At 45.5% G+C, this 15,405-nt stretch overlaps 1 protein-coding gene across 6 annotated transcripts in view; it reads left to right on the top strand.

The window, feature by feature from the left end:
- The window catches only part of G9a (histone-lysine N-methyltransferase G9a), a 76,297-nt gene that overhangs the window by 45,657 nt on the left and 15,235 nt on the right, over positions 1-15,405 (top strand). For all 6 annotated transcript variants that reach the window (XM_077679857.1, XM_077679867.1, XM_077679846.1 and 3 more), the window contains 6 exons: positions 1,145-1,183; positions 1,265-1,328; positions 7,399-7,502; positions 8,151-8,295; positions 8,783-8,860; positions 10,309-10,424. In XM_077679857.1, the coding sequence (XP_077535983.1) occupies positions 1,145-1,183; positions 1,265-1,328; positions 7,399-7,502; positions 8,151-8,295; positions 8,783-8,860; positions 10,309-10,424 (546 nt within the window). The remainder of the gene's footprint in view (positions 1-1,144; positions 1,184-1,264; positions 1,329-7,398; positions 7,503-8,150; positions 8,296-8,782; positions 8,861-10,308; positions 10,425-15,405) is intronic.

Raw genomic sequence — 15,405 nt, 5'->3', positions numbered from 1 at the left:
GCTATTGGTAACATTTACGTTCTTGGTGTCCTTTCTTCCCTTTTCTTCTCTCTCCCTCTGCGCACATAGCGGGGGGTGGGGGGGGGGGGGGGGGGGGGGGGGCGACATGAACTCGTACATTTGCAAGTTCATTTGAGAATTCCTTGCCGCTTCGTAAAGATATGCAAATATTAATATTTAAGATTTGAATGACAACAATTATCATCATCATCAGCCTATCTGTCTGCTGAAGAATGAAGGCCTCTGCCAAAGACCTGTCCTGAGCTGCCTGAGTCCATTCTTTGCCACCAAAAATTGATGCCATAGTTTTTAAAAAAAACTCTGTGATCCCACTCTGAAGTCAAGAGTTCATGGTAATGTGAAAGTTGGATGCATCCTGCTATCTTTGTCACTAGATAAGTAGCTACTAGATAAGTAAAAAAGACCATCATGTGCGATCTGCCTAACTATTAACTCTTTCTGTAATCTCTATTGTAAGGCCTTACTTCCAGTGAAGGAAAGTAAGTCCCTTTTAAATGCCGTTAACTGCTGTGAAAAAGAACAGTTCTAATATTAGTCCATCAGTAGTCCTAATGCCTTTTGGAACAACAGGTAGGCAGCGAGTGCCCACCACTCCTTTCGGTGACAGTGTGACTGCTGGTGCCTGGAAGGGGTAAAAAGTAAAAAAATAGAGAGCTGTTGCACTGCCCATTGCAGCGGTAGTGCGAGTGCGATTGGGCAGATGCATCCGACCGCAGCGAGCCGATGTAGCAGAATGAGGTGGAAGAGGAAAGAACAAACAAGGAAGGGGAGAATACCTAGCTATGTATTAAAGCCCTGTTCTTTCCTGGTGGCTCAGAATTCCTTCCTCGGGCATTTTTTTTGCTCGGGAGGCCTCACAATCGTGGCTTTTTCAGGAACAGGAACAGGGCATCTAGTGCTCTTGCACTAGCGAGCGGAACATTTGCCCTCATGATACTACAATCTACCAACAGAGACCAACTTTTTCCTTTGTCCCTTTGTCTATGTCCCTTTAATAAATCTTCGCTGTACGAGTTTCCAAGCATACTGCACTTGTGCGCCTCTTAGGCAGAGTTGTTAACAAATGTTCCTACCTTTGTGGGTTGGTTTCGTTACTGTTTTCTGCATTTTTATGCCCCCACAGGCACATTGCTGCAAGGCAGGACAACTACGACGTGGTGGTGTGAGTAGTCATGCTTGGTGCTGTGCTTGGGTGTAATTGCAAACAAGCCGTTTGGGAACACGTGGTACTCTGCATTTTCAGGCTGCTGTTGAATCACAAGGCCCGCCTGGATGTACTTAACAAGCGTGGTGACACACCTCTTGCAGTAAGGCATTTTCACAGACATTTTCTGCCTCTGGCAATTTTTGTGCTGCACTGCATTGAGTAGTACCCAGTTGTATCCAGTCCTGCCCCACTGAAATAAGGAACTATGTTCAGCTTTTCAGTGATGAAAATGGGCACGGAGCAAGATATAAAGAGGAGCGCCGACTGTGGCCGAGAAAAAATCGTTTGCTCGGGCCGATAATGTCCACGCGCCGCCGGCCGCCCAGCTTTCCCTTTGCTCTCTTCCTCCTTCGTTCGCCCTCTCGTCGCTGTGCCTCTGTACTTGGCTCTTCCCTTCTTCGCTCTCCCCAGAGGCATCTTTTCTTGCGCAGCGACGTCTGTCTTATGCCTGTCCTACTACGCAGGAGGCATGCGTGCACGCGCGGAATTTAAACACCTGTGCGCGGCCGCAATAGACGGCGCAGATAATCGCACGCCGCTGCATACATGGCGATCGCCTATTCCCGGAACGTTTATTCTGACATTATGAAGATCCACTAAAAATATTGTACTAACCCAGCACATGTAAGACGCAACTGAACGACGACGACTTCAGAAGCACCAAAGAATGAGCAAGAGTAATATGGAACGTCACAACATAGTCTAGCGTGATTCTGCTTACGACGAATCGATGCAGCGCAAAGGTTACCCTCTGTTGTTATCCCGCTCTCCGGCCGCGTACTTAATTATTTATGCTGCTTCTGCGCACGAACAACACTTACGAGGGTCGCCCGGAGTCTCCATCGGCAAACGGCAATGATGCACACTTCTGTGCCAATGACTGAATTGGACGGCTGCCCTGTTGTATCAAGTGCACAAAAACACTGTCAGCTTGATAAGGAACCTAAGAATATCAAACGCATACTTCATTTTAACTCATGCCGCAACTTACCGCCCGATGTTCACTGTCGCTCTACGGTCGTGTTATCTCGTCGATAACACCGCGACTCCAAATAAAATACTGCGATTTGTATGGCTGCAATTTTTTGGCCTACCAGGCTTCCCGGCGTTTTTTTTTTTTTTTTTTAAGCGGCTGACCAGCAAAACAACCGGCTCGTTAAACCTTTCCTTTCGGCGAGTTATCGCGAAATGAAGGCTTCTGAAAAGACCGCACTGTCAGGGACGTGATCTTGAGCAGATTGCTACGTCGCGGGCAGTCGCGGGTGATGTTATCGCATTTCTGCTCTTTTCTGATGAGCGTGTAAGTGCCGGCCCGTGTTCTAGGCACACTCTGTTTTGGACGCAAGTTGCAGAACTGCGAGAAAGCTGAGGGAACTTTTATAATCGCTAGTGATCAAAACCAATTGCTCCTTTCGCCTTTTGTAAAACCTGTTAAAACACAGCCAAATTGGTATTCCCAAATTTACAAAACGGAGCCACATTTTCGGCAAGCACCGCGCAAAAGGTAGTGTTTGTATAGCAGCCATATGTTTGTGTGTGGTCTCTATATTTTGTTTTCCCGCCATGCAAACCAATCCTTAACGTATCTTTGCCGTACGGCCACTCAATTCCTTCGGGTCCGGGTTACCCAGAAGGTGCTGTCGAACAAGTTAATCAACTGTGCGAAGGAGGCGCGCCATGAACGCGAAGCGGCGCCAAAGCAGGCCCAAAGCAGTCCGTGCCCGAAACTACCGTCGCCGAAGCAGACGACAGAGCCGACGGAATGCGTTCCGCCAACTCGCCCGCCGGCGCACGGGGAACGCCGGCCGCTTAGCCGCCGCCGGCCCCATTCGCTGCGCCATCTACATTGTGCTCCGCGAGTTATGGACATTAAGAGCCCGCCGGAGAGAGCGAAGTCGGCGCTCCTGTTTATCTTGCTTCGTGAAAATGGGTAATGACCTATGAATTTTTTCTAAGAGTGTGCCAATACGAAATAGTTCTCAAACTAGAAGAAAAATAATTTATGCACTAAATTTTGAATAATCAGAAATGTGTTTATTACAAGCCTGAACAACTTTTCACTTGTGTAGAGCTTTTTCTGCGCGTTTGAGTGTTGGCAATGCTGACTGTTCCTTGACAGTGTTGCCAGTCGAGTAAAATAATTTTATTTAGCTCTTTTAGAAGTTGGGCCAGTTGATTCATTTTGAAACGGGAGAAAAGTGAGTAAAAAAATGAGAAACAAATGCGAAGGAGAGAAGAGACGCCACACGCTGGACTCGCAAACAACCACCAACTGAGACGTAAGGACAAAGCTCTGCATAATGAATGTCTGAAGCTCTTGCCACTGCATTAGCACCTTCATATCAAAGCAGTTTTCGGGGAGTCACAGAAGTACGAACTGTGTCGCTCATTTGTTCGTGTAACTGTCCCAAATACTAAAATGGATTGCTACTAGAGTATGACAAAAGTTGTGCATCATTTGACGAGAAAAAGTGGTCCTTCTTATCTGGAAGGTGTTGTCTAGGTCTATGTGTCTGCAGTTATCAGTGCGTGTAAGCCTGAAGCCAAGGGATACAGCCGCTTTAAGGCTCTTTCTCGTCCTCTGGCGGCATAAGCAGCGGCCAAGGCTGACCTTTCAGTGCAGGTACATTGTGAGGAAACTTGTCATTGCTGCTGAAGGTGGCCAGCATGTTTTAGTGGGGTCATAACACTGCTAAGTACGATATTACTGATGTTTAATTTATATAACAACACATTTAAAATGTATTTTTAGCGGAGCATTTGTTGCAGCTTGTGTGGGGCAATTAATTTCCCATATCTGAGTCTTTTAAAGCAAGATTAAACAAGCGTCATCAATTGTCTGTGTGTATCTTCGTACTTCAGTATATACTCCCAAGATATTCAAAGCTTCAAATATTGATATTCAATTCAGTACTGAACCGGATGCAGTATTATTCACTTTGATATGGAAGTTTTGAATATTTGCACACCCCTACATTTTATGTAAAATTTGTGATAAGTGGTGCGCTTTAGTGGTGCTCTTTAATGCTAAAATTTTCACAAATTGATATCTGGGACAGCAATTATTGAACTTGTTTCTCTGTCTTACAATTTCAAGGTTTCTTTGAGTTTTTGCTATTTACTATTCTTTCTGGCGGGAGAACCATAAAGCAAATGATCCACTTGGGTAATGAGTGTAATTGCACTTCATTACTGATGGCATTCATGCTTTTTTGAATTTGCTGTAATGCTAGTTAGTGAAGAACTTGGCCCAGTTTTTTGCGATCAATGTTTTCAGCTTTGTGCAATGAACGTAGCATATTTTCTTGTTTGTAGGCTGCACTCTTAAACGCTGGGTGTATGGAAAAGGTGATGCTGAAGCCAACTTAAGTAATTGCAACAAGGATCTATGCTTCTAGCAATTTTAAAGTTGCTTGAGATGTGCAAACTAGGAGACAGGTCTTTATGGGGGAGAAATTTGTTTTAAAACATGGCCTTTCAAGGAGTAGTGACATCAAATTCGTGCTTTTCGATTTTTTTTTTTTTGTCTGATGTATCCTTACTAGCCCATAATATACAATGCATGAATTAAGAGTGTCCAAGGTGTTATTGATTATGATTACAGCGTCTTTCATGGCATCAGTTTCAGTTTCGGATGCTGAGAGCCAGAGAGCAGGGGTGGAGGCTTCTAGGTGAACCTGATATCACATTTTTCTGTCCACACTACCCACCTCCCTTGTCCATTGGCTTCAAAAGCATCTGTGACCCTGCTTCCCCCCTAGCTTAATTAAAAATTAGTTCCACTGCATTCAGCCAGTCTGAAACTGGCAGGGTGAAACGGGGCAAAAGACGCCACAAGCCCCACCTCAAGATGCTTACTTTGCGTTGTGCTTTTGCCATGTACGCATTTGTCAGTTTCATTTGAGCTTTGTTTCGAGTTTGACCGCCTGGAATGTTCTACGTCAACACCCCCTACCCCTCCTAAGTGAGCTTGACATCATAGAGTGGCTGAGCCACGAACCTTTCAAAGCTGCGGTAATAATATCCATTTAAAGTTGTTTCCAATTGACATTTGACGCCCATTATCACGGGAAGGCATTTTGGCATTTTAATGAGTGAACTATATCAATTTTTAGAAATGAACTTTGGTGCACATACTTCTTTAACTCCTTTTGACAGAATCTTCACATAAAGTGCAGCTTTCTTCTTCTTTTCATTAAAGTGACACAAAAATAGTTTAGAAAATAAAAATACTCCGCATCAAAGAATGAAATCTCTTCATTTAGAAAAGGATGGCTCTGGGCCTAGTTGGGGAAGTTTGGTTTCACTAAGGTGGATGCAAAGGTAGCACTCAAGTAGGGAAAGTGGCGCGACCCAGAGCATCAACACCAGTTGAAGTACAGTGTAGACCATTTATAACGTAACCGCTTATAGTGCGGGACCGGATATAACGCGGGTTTTTGCGACCACCGGTTTGCCTCCCATAGAACTCAATGCATAAGCATACCGCATAAGATGCGGTTGGCCGAAGCACAATACCGTTTATAGTGCGGTTTTTCGGCGGGTCTGCTGATCGACCGGCGCAGCTGAGGCATTGTTTTAGGGTAGCAAAAGAAAAAAAAGAAAGGATGAAATCGGCCATCTGATGCAGCGTGCACCCCTTGCCCTCCTCTAACGTAGACACCCAAAGAAAAAAAAATACGCACCCTTTAGTTCGTGCGTACCTGATAACCACAACTGACCTTGCTTGATGCACCTTGGAAGATAGCGACAGACTCCCCATCCGCGCACGGCAAGTTGATTTCATTAATCGTGAACCGCATGGCCCGTTTTCGCGCACGAATCGTGCACATCGGCGGTGCGCGAGTTTTTTTTTTTGTTTTGTTTTTTTCGTTTGTTTTTTTCGTGCTTGTGTCGACGATTCCGCTCTCGCGGTGGCTTCTTCGCGTGGCAGTGGGAGGAGCCTGACGACTTGCACCAATGGGGAGACGCGTACCTAATGGCGGGAGATTCGAAGCGCTCCGAGCCGGCTAGCCGCGCCAGAGATGTTTCGGCTTACCACCGCGGTATTTTTTGATGGGCGCTTTCACAAGCAGCGTGGATGACAGTTTATACTACACTTTTCGCCCACATTATTAGCTCTTTTCTTTCATGAGCATCTTCGCTTGCGCCCCGTGCGGCATTTCAGCGAGCGGTTAGAAGCGGTCGCTGCAACTTACTGGAACTGCCTGCACCGCTTCACGGCCAGTGCCGACGCCATGTTGCCGCCTTTTACCGCGCCACCCACACCACACCAGTTGTATCCGCGCTGGCGTGCACTGCACGTTTTCGCGATACCAAATCTACCACGCGGTTCACGCTTCAGAACGTTGTTGCAGATAAACCACCGCTCTTTCCCTTTCCGAACATTCGAGCCGCGCGAAGCCGAAAATTTCCACCACCAGTAACGTTGCGCTGATAAGCAGCTGCCTTCGGCATCGTGAACACAAGGTGGGGTAAAAAAAAAAAAATCCCGCTGGCGTTCTTATCACGTCTTGCGGCATCTGTTCATAGACGCTAAAAACGCAGCCAAGGTCTTTCAAAACACAACGGAAGTTAAAGCCACGCTCGCCGTTTGTGAGACTGCGCTTTTGTCCTGCACCAGTGGCTGATGTTAAAAATAACACGAAATATAGACCGTGCCTTCGTTTTTAAGTGCTGTGCGTTTGAGTGGTGATAAATATAGGTTGACTTGAGAGATAGGTGGAGATGTGGTTGAATTCGCGCGTGTTTTGGTTATAGTGCGGTACCGCTTATAGTGCGGATTTTTGCGGCTCCTGTGACATACGTTATAAGCGGTCTACACTGTACCTTTTTTTTCCCCCCCAAAGCAGCACTATGTGATGGCCACACCCAATTTTCATTTCCTTGCTTACAAGATGCACGTCTCTTTACCAAAAAGGCATTTCTGCCACATAAATGAAAATTAAACTGATTCTGAAATGGCATTTTCTGAGCTAACCACTGGATGACCTTCTTTTAGAAACTCCTCGAATGCCATGAAACTGGGCATTAAAATTGTCGATGGCAGTGGTATATTTTTAATGGGCACGGTAGCGAAGGAGTTAATGTAAAAGTCGAGTTTGTTTCATATTTTTGGCTACTGGACAGAGAGAGCTGTTATGTGCCGCATTGAGTGCTTTCTCTCGCAGTGCTGCAAAGATGACAAGTCCCTGAGCTACGGCTTGCTAAGTGTCAACCACCAGCTTGGTCAACTGGTCAAGAACAAGCTGCCTACGGAGCGTGTTCTTCACAGGTAATGCGCATATGACTTAGCAGCAGAGAGTTCTAGATATAATTTAGGAGCCACATCCACTTATGGCTGTATGTGTGCGGTTCCCAGGAGCTGTCATGCTTGGTGGAATGAGTAAAAAGGGAAGGAAAAACCGAAATGCAGTTGTGTAGTTATACAAGACATTGCATGAGCACGTGACAAAGTGACACCACTTTGTCATGACCCCATGTACAACTTCGATGAAAACCGAAAGTAATTTTGACATCCTCTCTGCACATAGTATCTAACAATTTGCAGTGGTGAGCCGTTTTGAGCTTTGTTTATAGAAGCTAGCCACGCAGCAAGGAAAATAAGCAAAACAACATAAAAGCAATGTTTTTTTTATTATTGTTGCACCAGGGGTGTGTGGAGGATCAAGTAATGGAAAAGTGATGATGCGATCGCACAATGTGAAAATTATTACCTACACTCGTGCAGTAAGTCCATTATTTTTCCCCAAAGATTTCACACGTTCTATAATTTTTACTTGTGGTTTAGTTGTCAGCCCGAACTTGATCGGTAGCCTAGGGCACAGGCTCCTCTGAAAAATTGCTGCCCAGCGCTGTTTGACCGTTTCCCTCTGTGGTGCCAAAAGGGGTGTGACTGAATGGGCTGGCTTGGTGGCTGCAGGGACATTAGCCGAGGCAAGGAGCAGCATCCAATCTCGTGCGTGAATGGAGTCGATGATGAGCCCTGCCCGAGTGACTTCTTGTACCTTATTGAAAACTGCCAGACCACGGCTATGCCTCTGGAACACTCCATCACTGCACTCCAGGTGGGTGCTGTGTGCCTGCTGGAGAACACTCGGGGCACACAATTCTTCGGCTATTTTTTCTCTTTATTTTGTGAGGCATTTGTCTAAAAAGAGAGGTCTAATGTAGAATTCCGTGTTGACAGCTTTCTGGAATCTGTTTGGTATTTTACTTGAATTTTGCAGCTATTTTTCAACTAAGGCATTTTGTTTTGAATGAGGCTTTCCTCTTTAATAAAAATTCATGGATGGGATCTTTCTCGAGCTCAAATTTCAAATTGGGGAAGCTAAACCTTGGCAACCTTCTGCACTAAATGGAATGCTGCAGGTTATTTTAGGCCACTTATAAATTTTTATTTGGTCCAATGTGGCAGTTCTTTTTTTTTTTTTTCTTTTCATCAAAATTGTTTTGCTGGGTAGGGAACAAGGGTGAACTTCACAGGGGAGATTTGTGTCCATTCAATTTCATCAAGAGTGCTGCAATAATGCATTTCTATTCTTGTCTATGCAGAGCTGCAAATGCGAGAATACCTGTCCATCACAGGATTGTGTCTGCTGCAGTATCAGCTACCAGTGCTGGTACAATGAGGTGCAGTGCATTTGTGCTTCTTTTACCAGTAGGCCTGATTCTTTTTCCATTTTAAACATTTCTTTTTTCAGAGGTTTTATCTCTCTAGTACTTTTTTCTTGTTTGTGATGCAAGGCCAGCAACCTTGGGCACAGTAATTCTATTAATTGTATAGGGTTACTTTACAGCCCTGTAAGATCAGTACAAACTGCTTACATCAAGATGTAAGGAGCAAGTTCCAGTTAGGGTGGGGAGCTTTGGAGAAGTGAGGAATTTTTGAATGTGCAGGCTGTACAAGAATGCATTTGGTTAAGCTTGGTCTCAGCTTGTACCAATATCTCGAGCAGAGAACGATTGGGGAACACTGATGCTCATCACTAGGAGCAGGTCAAAACTCGGTGCCTGTCCTGTGCTTTTAACTGCAGTGAGTGGTCAACATTCTCAAATTACCATACCAGATTGAAATCAAGCATGCATTTGCCATGGCCCGATTTCTTTTTTTTTTTGGGGGTGGGGGGGAGTAGATTTACGTGCATTTTTAACAAGAAAAGTGCATTTGGAAATGCTATTTTGCCCCTCCCTTCCCCTCCCCATTTTTCTTCCTAATTTGCTAAGGTGCACAATGTACGGCTAAATTTAGCGAATTGCTGACATGTTTAACATGCATAACTTGTGTGCAAACGTACAGATAGTCCATATTAACTATGAAAGAGGATTGTGGGGTTTAACGTCGGTGCGTTAAACCCCACAATCAATCAATCAAACTATGAAAGAGTTGAAAATAAAAACCTGGAAGGCTGAGATAACAGGAAAAAAACGTTCCAAACCAGGGGCAGCATTCTGAGTGTCATCTGTGACATGTCTGTTTCGAAGTGTTTATTTTGAGCAAGCCCTGAATGGCTCAAGGAGGGCGACATGATGGGACACCAAACAAGCAAGCTGTGCGTTGGTTTCTGTGTATGTTAGAGGCTGTGCAAGCAAAAAAAGTACATCATGATTGAATCGGACACGAAACAGACATTTCTGAAATGGCACTCCAACTTGGAATTATGTCCTGTCCCAGGGTGACGCCACTGTGGTAGTTGGCACAGCCGCGTGGATGGCCACCCACTAAAGGTTACGTTATGGCGGGTTTTTAGGAGTTCTTTGAACCATTTTGTAATAAGACAGGCTGTGAGAAATTAATTGGCGTAATGAAGTAAGTAATTCTTCCTGCAATACATAGAAATGAAGGTTGTATCAGACGAGTGGTTGTAAGAAAGTGATTTTGGCTTGACTGTTGACTTCATTGTAACAAGGTGTTACAGGGCCAATAATTGCTACCCTTGTCGTAGAGATTTTGCTTTAGTCGGCAGCGACTTCACACTTCTGTACTGCTGCTTGACTTTGCCCCGTTGACAAGCGCCGGGGGCAAATTAGCACCACTGCAGGGTGATCATGCAGGCAGCATATTGGCTTCTTCCCTGCAGGAGGGAAACCTTGTTCCAGAGTTCAACCTCTCGGATCCGCCGATGCTGTTTGAGTGCAACCAGGCATGTATGTGCTGGAACAACTGCCGCAACAGAGTGGTCCAGAAAGGCATCACGTGAGTCCTTGGCTCCCGATTCGTGTTTGTGTGTTTTTTTACTCATTTGATTTTCTATCAGGCCCTAGATGTGACAGTGTTTCTGAGACCTACCAAGCATGTAGATAGGCCAGCTCATGACTACTAAATTCATGGTTGTTGAGCACACCTTTATTTATTTATTTATTTATTTATTTATTTATTTATTTATACCCCTGTCACACGACCACTTTCAATCGCGATTGAAGTGAATCGTGATTGAGTTTTCGAGCGCGCTCGACGCACTGCCGCTGCTACATGGCCTGTTTCAATCGCGATCGAGAAGTTGCACCGCTTGCACTCGTGTATGCCAGATGGCGCTAACAATGTAGTAGTGGCCGGCATCTGGTAACTCCGCGCGGTCATAACTATGGAAATGTTACCGCACGCTTATTTGGGTCAAGTTATTTGACACAATTTGTGGCATTAGTTAAAGTTGTCCCCTTCTCTGTCATTACTGAGCGGGGACGAGAGTATCGCCGCTTTCGTTCGATCGCGCTTGGAAGCCTCGATCGCGCTTGAGAAACCAGGATTGAGTTCGAGCGAGAACGAGCTCGATCGCGATTGAAACTGCCGTGTAGCATGCGCCCGATCCGGTTTGAGCTCGATCCGAATCGACTCAATCGCGATTGAAAGTGCCCGTGTGACAGGGGTATTAGACAATACTGCAGTCCAGGATTAGGCCCAAGCAGGAGTGGGGAAGTGATTACATAATATATCAGCCAAAAGTAATTATACATTCTCCAAGAAACATCAACAAACATGACAGACAGAATATTACTACACATGAAAAAGCTGCTCAATCGATGCATGCAGATTCGGTGAAGTAAAGACAGTGGCAGGGAGATTGTTTCATTCAGATATTGTTCGCGGGAAAAATGAATATTTATAGGCGTTTGTGCGGGCAAACATGGGGGTAAATTTAAAAGGGTGGTATTGCCTTGTAGGCCGGGAGGAAAGAGCGGCAAGGTATAATGATGGGTCAAGGCGCAGTTTGCGGTTCCAAAGATCGGCGAGAAATTTTAGTCGATTGCTTCTTCTCCGAGATTCCAGCGTTGGAATTTTGTTGTTCTGCATGAGTGTGGTAGGTGAATCATGTCTTTGATAGCGGTTACAGATGAAGCGAACAGCTTGCCTTTGAATTTGCTCGAGTTTGCCAATATCTTTTTTTTTTGTGTGCGGATCCCAGACCACTGAAGCGTACTCAAGGCACGATCGAATTAACGTGTTGTAAGCCAACAATTTGATGTTGGGTGGAGAGTGCTTAAGTTTATGTTTTATGAGTCCCGGCTTCCTTCTAGCCGAAGCGCAAATATTATCAACATGAGTCGACCAGGAGAGGTTGCCAGTAATTGTCACACCGAGGTACTTAAAGCTACTTGTTAAGCTAACAGGGGTGTTGTTAATTGTGTACTGGTATTCAAGAGGATTTTTTTGTTAGTTATACGCATGAACAGTTTTATCGGGGTTAAAGGGACCCTGCAACACTCTTTGAGCAGTGCAAGTAAACCTGCGCAACGTTTAGATTACACGGCCAGGAATACCTGAGCCAAATATTACACGTGCACGTGAAGCGGTGAGCGCGCAAATCGATGTGAAAGACGCGGAAAAACAAACCGCTCTCTCTTCAGTTGTCCTCATTATGCATGGCCTGAGGGACGTCACATAGGCCATGGCTGCCCGATCGGCTGTCACTGGTCAACTTCGTGGGTAGATTCTCCCATTTCCGTCGTCGTCATCGCTGTGTACGAACCTCTTCTATGCCTGAACCTGTAGGCACAGTTTTGCCGTTTATTTTGTGTTTTGAGTGCGCGCGGAGTTTGAGTGATGAGCTCAATACTTCCCTTTCAACGCGACCACTCGACTACAAACGTTTATTGCTTCAAAAACGCCCTACCAGCCTGAGCGCGCACTTGCGAGCAGGCACCCATGCCTGCTTTTTTGTGGCACCAGACCGGAAATAGGCCCCTCAGCGTTGCGGAGAAAAGGAGAAAACTACCCGGCATGTGATATATCGAAGGCCGCCGAAGAGAATGCCGCGAGCCGCCCCCCTCTCCGGGTGAGAGCGCGCAGCTTTCGTCGCGTTCCCCGCGGTCGAGTTGAGGGGGAACGATTATGCGCGATTTCTCATCGCGCGTAGTTTCGTTAATTGTGAACGGATTTTCATAATTCTTGCGGGAGGAGATTTCTGGGACAATAGACTTTATCCCAAAATACAATACTAGTAGTCGATGTAAAGTGTTGCAGGGTCCCTTTAAGTGTCATGCTCCATAGTTCGCACCATGTGAGCCCGCCATCGAGACTTTCGTTTAGAGAAACCTGATCGTTAACGTTTTTAATACTTTTGAATAGCAAGCAGTCATCTTTGATTGAACATTCAATAAAAATACCCACATTGTCCCCGAAATAGTTCTTTTGAAAGTTACAATGTCGGTTTGCACATGTTATATTCTGTGCGTTTTCGAAGTTTTCCCATCGAAAAGCACTGCAAAGTCCTGTAGAAAAAATATGTACTGAGGCGACAAACTACTTGTGCAAGTAGATGAAAAAACGACACTTTTTGGAGCGCCGTATCTCCAGAACGACGTTAGTGGGTGCCACCATCTTTGTGTGGTGAAGATTCGAAAATATGGCCACCTGGCGAAGCAGTTGCTCGTGGTTTGCCGATTTCTATCATGGTTGTGGTTATGGGGGTGGCTGAGTCTACATTCGATTGTCGGATCTGTTGCGGAAAGTTGCGTGACTCGAAAGACGGAGTTCGTCTAAAACATCGTGGTACCCGCGAATTCGCCGTGTTTCGGCCTTGAGTGTGAGGCACAGTGCGTGCTTGAAGTGAAATTTCGGACTCATTGCGGTGTTATAAAACGCTCAGTTATTGCTGCCTTGCGAGCAGCGGGAATGGGACGATCGACAATGCAGAAGTGGCGGCGCAGGCTACATCGCCACAGAATGTTCAAGCAGTGTCCGATTGCGGGACGGGCTGTTATTGCACACTAGTAATAATGGTTCATCTGTCTGAAGTGAAATTTAAGGCCAGAAGGGAGGTGGCTAAACATACCAACGTTACTCAAATTGCGATCGTAGTGAACGTGCACCTAAGGGATTGAAATGGGAAAGCTGATGGGGTGTGACGACTGTCACCTCGCTTTGCGCGACTTTTGCCGTAGCTCTACACTTGTGCCTAAAGCCGAGTCTGGGATTACAAAAATAATAATTTAGGCATTCGCATGATAATAAAAATGCCTTACAATTGCTGAGTTTTTCAATTCGATATTTTCAACGGAACTCCATGCTTTCTATGTGTAGAGCCTAAGAGTTTAAAAATGGTTTGTAAAAAGGAAGTGCAGTCTGTACCTTGTGATTTTCTGGTAGAACAAACTTTATTTGAAGGCTATTTCAGTGTTATTTACGTTCAAAACCGATTAAAAAGTGCACTCTTCCCCCCCCCCCCGATTTGCCAAAAATTTGATTTTTTAGGCACATAAGATGACATAATAAATGTCAACTGCTCCAAATCAAGGTTCTTCTGCTCCAAAATCGAGATTTCGCTGCTCCAAAAACTGCTCCCAAATCGGATTCAGCTGTCTCACCCCTGCATATGTCATCACCTCACATTTATTTCTGAACTTGCTGCTGAAAGTTCTCCACAACTGGCTGGCCCAGATTGTTTCGCCCTCAGACTATCACACCTCTCCCGAAGTGGACCGCATTAGCACGTGCTAGAACCCGCGGCCAAGTCCAAAGCCAATGCCCGCGCTATGTACCCAAAGGAAATGCTGTGCGCCCCGACTGCGATGATAGCTCAATCAGATAGGCGCCAGTTTCATAACGCGAGGGACCAGGGTTCGATTCCGACCTCTTTCCTCCCCCCCAAATTGGCTGCACATGTTATTGTTCCCCACTTCTGCTAACCTGTACCCCTGGGGCCTTTGGGGTGGCCCAGTGGTTATGTTGCTGGTTTCACAGTGTAAAGGTCCTGGGTTTGATTCCTGGGACCTCCCCGACCACATTTTTTTCTTGAGGCTTCTGGGCTTTTGGGTACGACGGACGGATTTGTGTCGGCCTAAGCAGCCCTACTGTTAAAAACGGAGACCTCCAAAAATGGCAGAGCAACTTCATGAAATGTAACGTCAGGGCCTCTCCTAAGCTTTTCTTTCCTCCATGTTCCGTACCTTGTAATCACGTTTTTCAGGGAAACATCATGCAAATAATCAAAGAAATGGTAGTGCAATTTAACTCGTGATGCTTTGTGACACCATAACTACAAGTGTGCGCTGCTTTAGCCAATGGCACACTCGCTACGGTACCATGTGACGTACTGTGTGATTTTAATGGCTGGTGGGCCACTTGAAAAGAACACTCGTCCCCCCCCCCCCCCTCTCTCTTACACTCCTCTTTTGGATGACACTTTCGAAAGGGCACGTACAACTCTGCCTACCTGAGTGATTGCAAATGGCGAACAGTGCCACAGCCTCGAGATGCGCAGAACGAAAAGATGCTGACTTCTGCAAACTTTTGCGATTTTTTTACATTGCTGCAACTAACATAGACGTATTTTTTGCTATTTACAAGGTGAGGATTTTTGCTTAACTTTTTATACTGGCAAACCTGAATGTTCAAATTTGATAATGCAAACGAAAACAGAGAAGTTGAAATTTCCGAGAAAGTCAATTTTTCTACCCGCATCTCCCCTTAAGCCTGTAAACTTTTCACAAGTTATTATAGTGCACATCAAAGGTTGAATAGACAACGACCTCATTACCAACTGGATTGACAGTGTGCGTTGCAAAAGGCGAGGTGCTAGGTAGGGACTCTGCTCCATGCCTGTCCTGGATGTATGCTTTGATAATCCCATGATGGAGTGCATTTGGGCACTCTACAGTGTGCAGTATGATTGGCTGCCACACTCTTCAGAGCCAGCAATAGTGGGAAGTATCATGAACTGCAGATGTAATGAACCGAG

This window comes from Haemaphysalis longicornis, unplaced genomic scaffold (genome assembly GCF_048455015.1).
Source record: "Haemaphysalis longicornis isolate Haplotype H1 unplaced genomic scaffold, Haemaphysalis longicornis Haplotype H1 scaffold_1, whole genome shotgun sequence".
In the NCBI taxonomy this organism is placed as follows: Eukaryota; Metazoa; Arthropoda; class Arachnida; order Ixodida; family Ixodidae; genus Haemaphysalis; species Haemaphysalis longicornis.
Note: the sequence above shows the minus strand (reverse complement) of the source record. Positions and strands in the feature narration are given on the sequence as shown.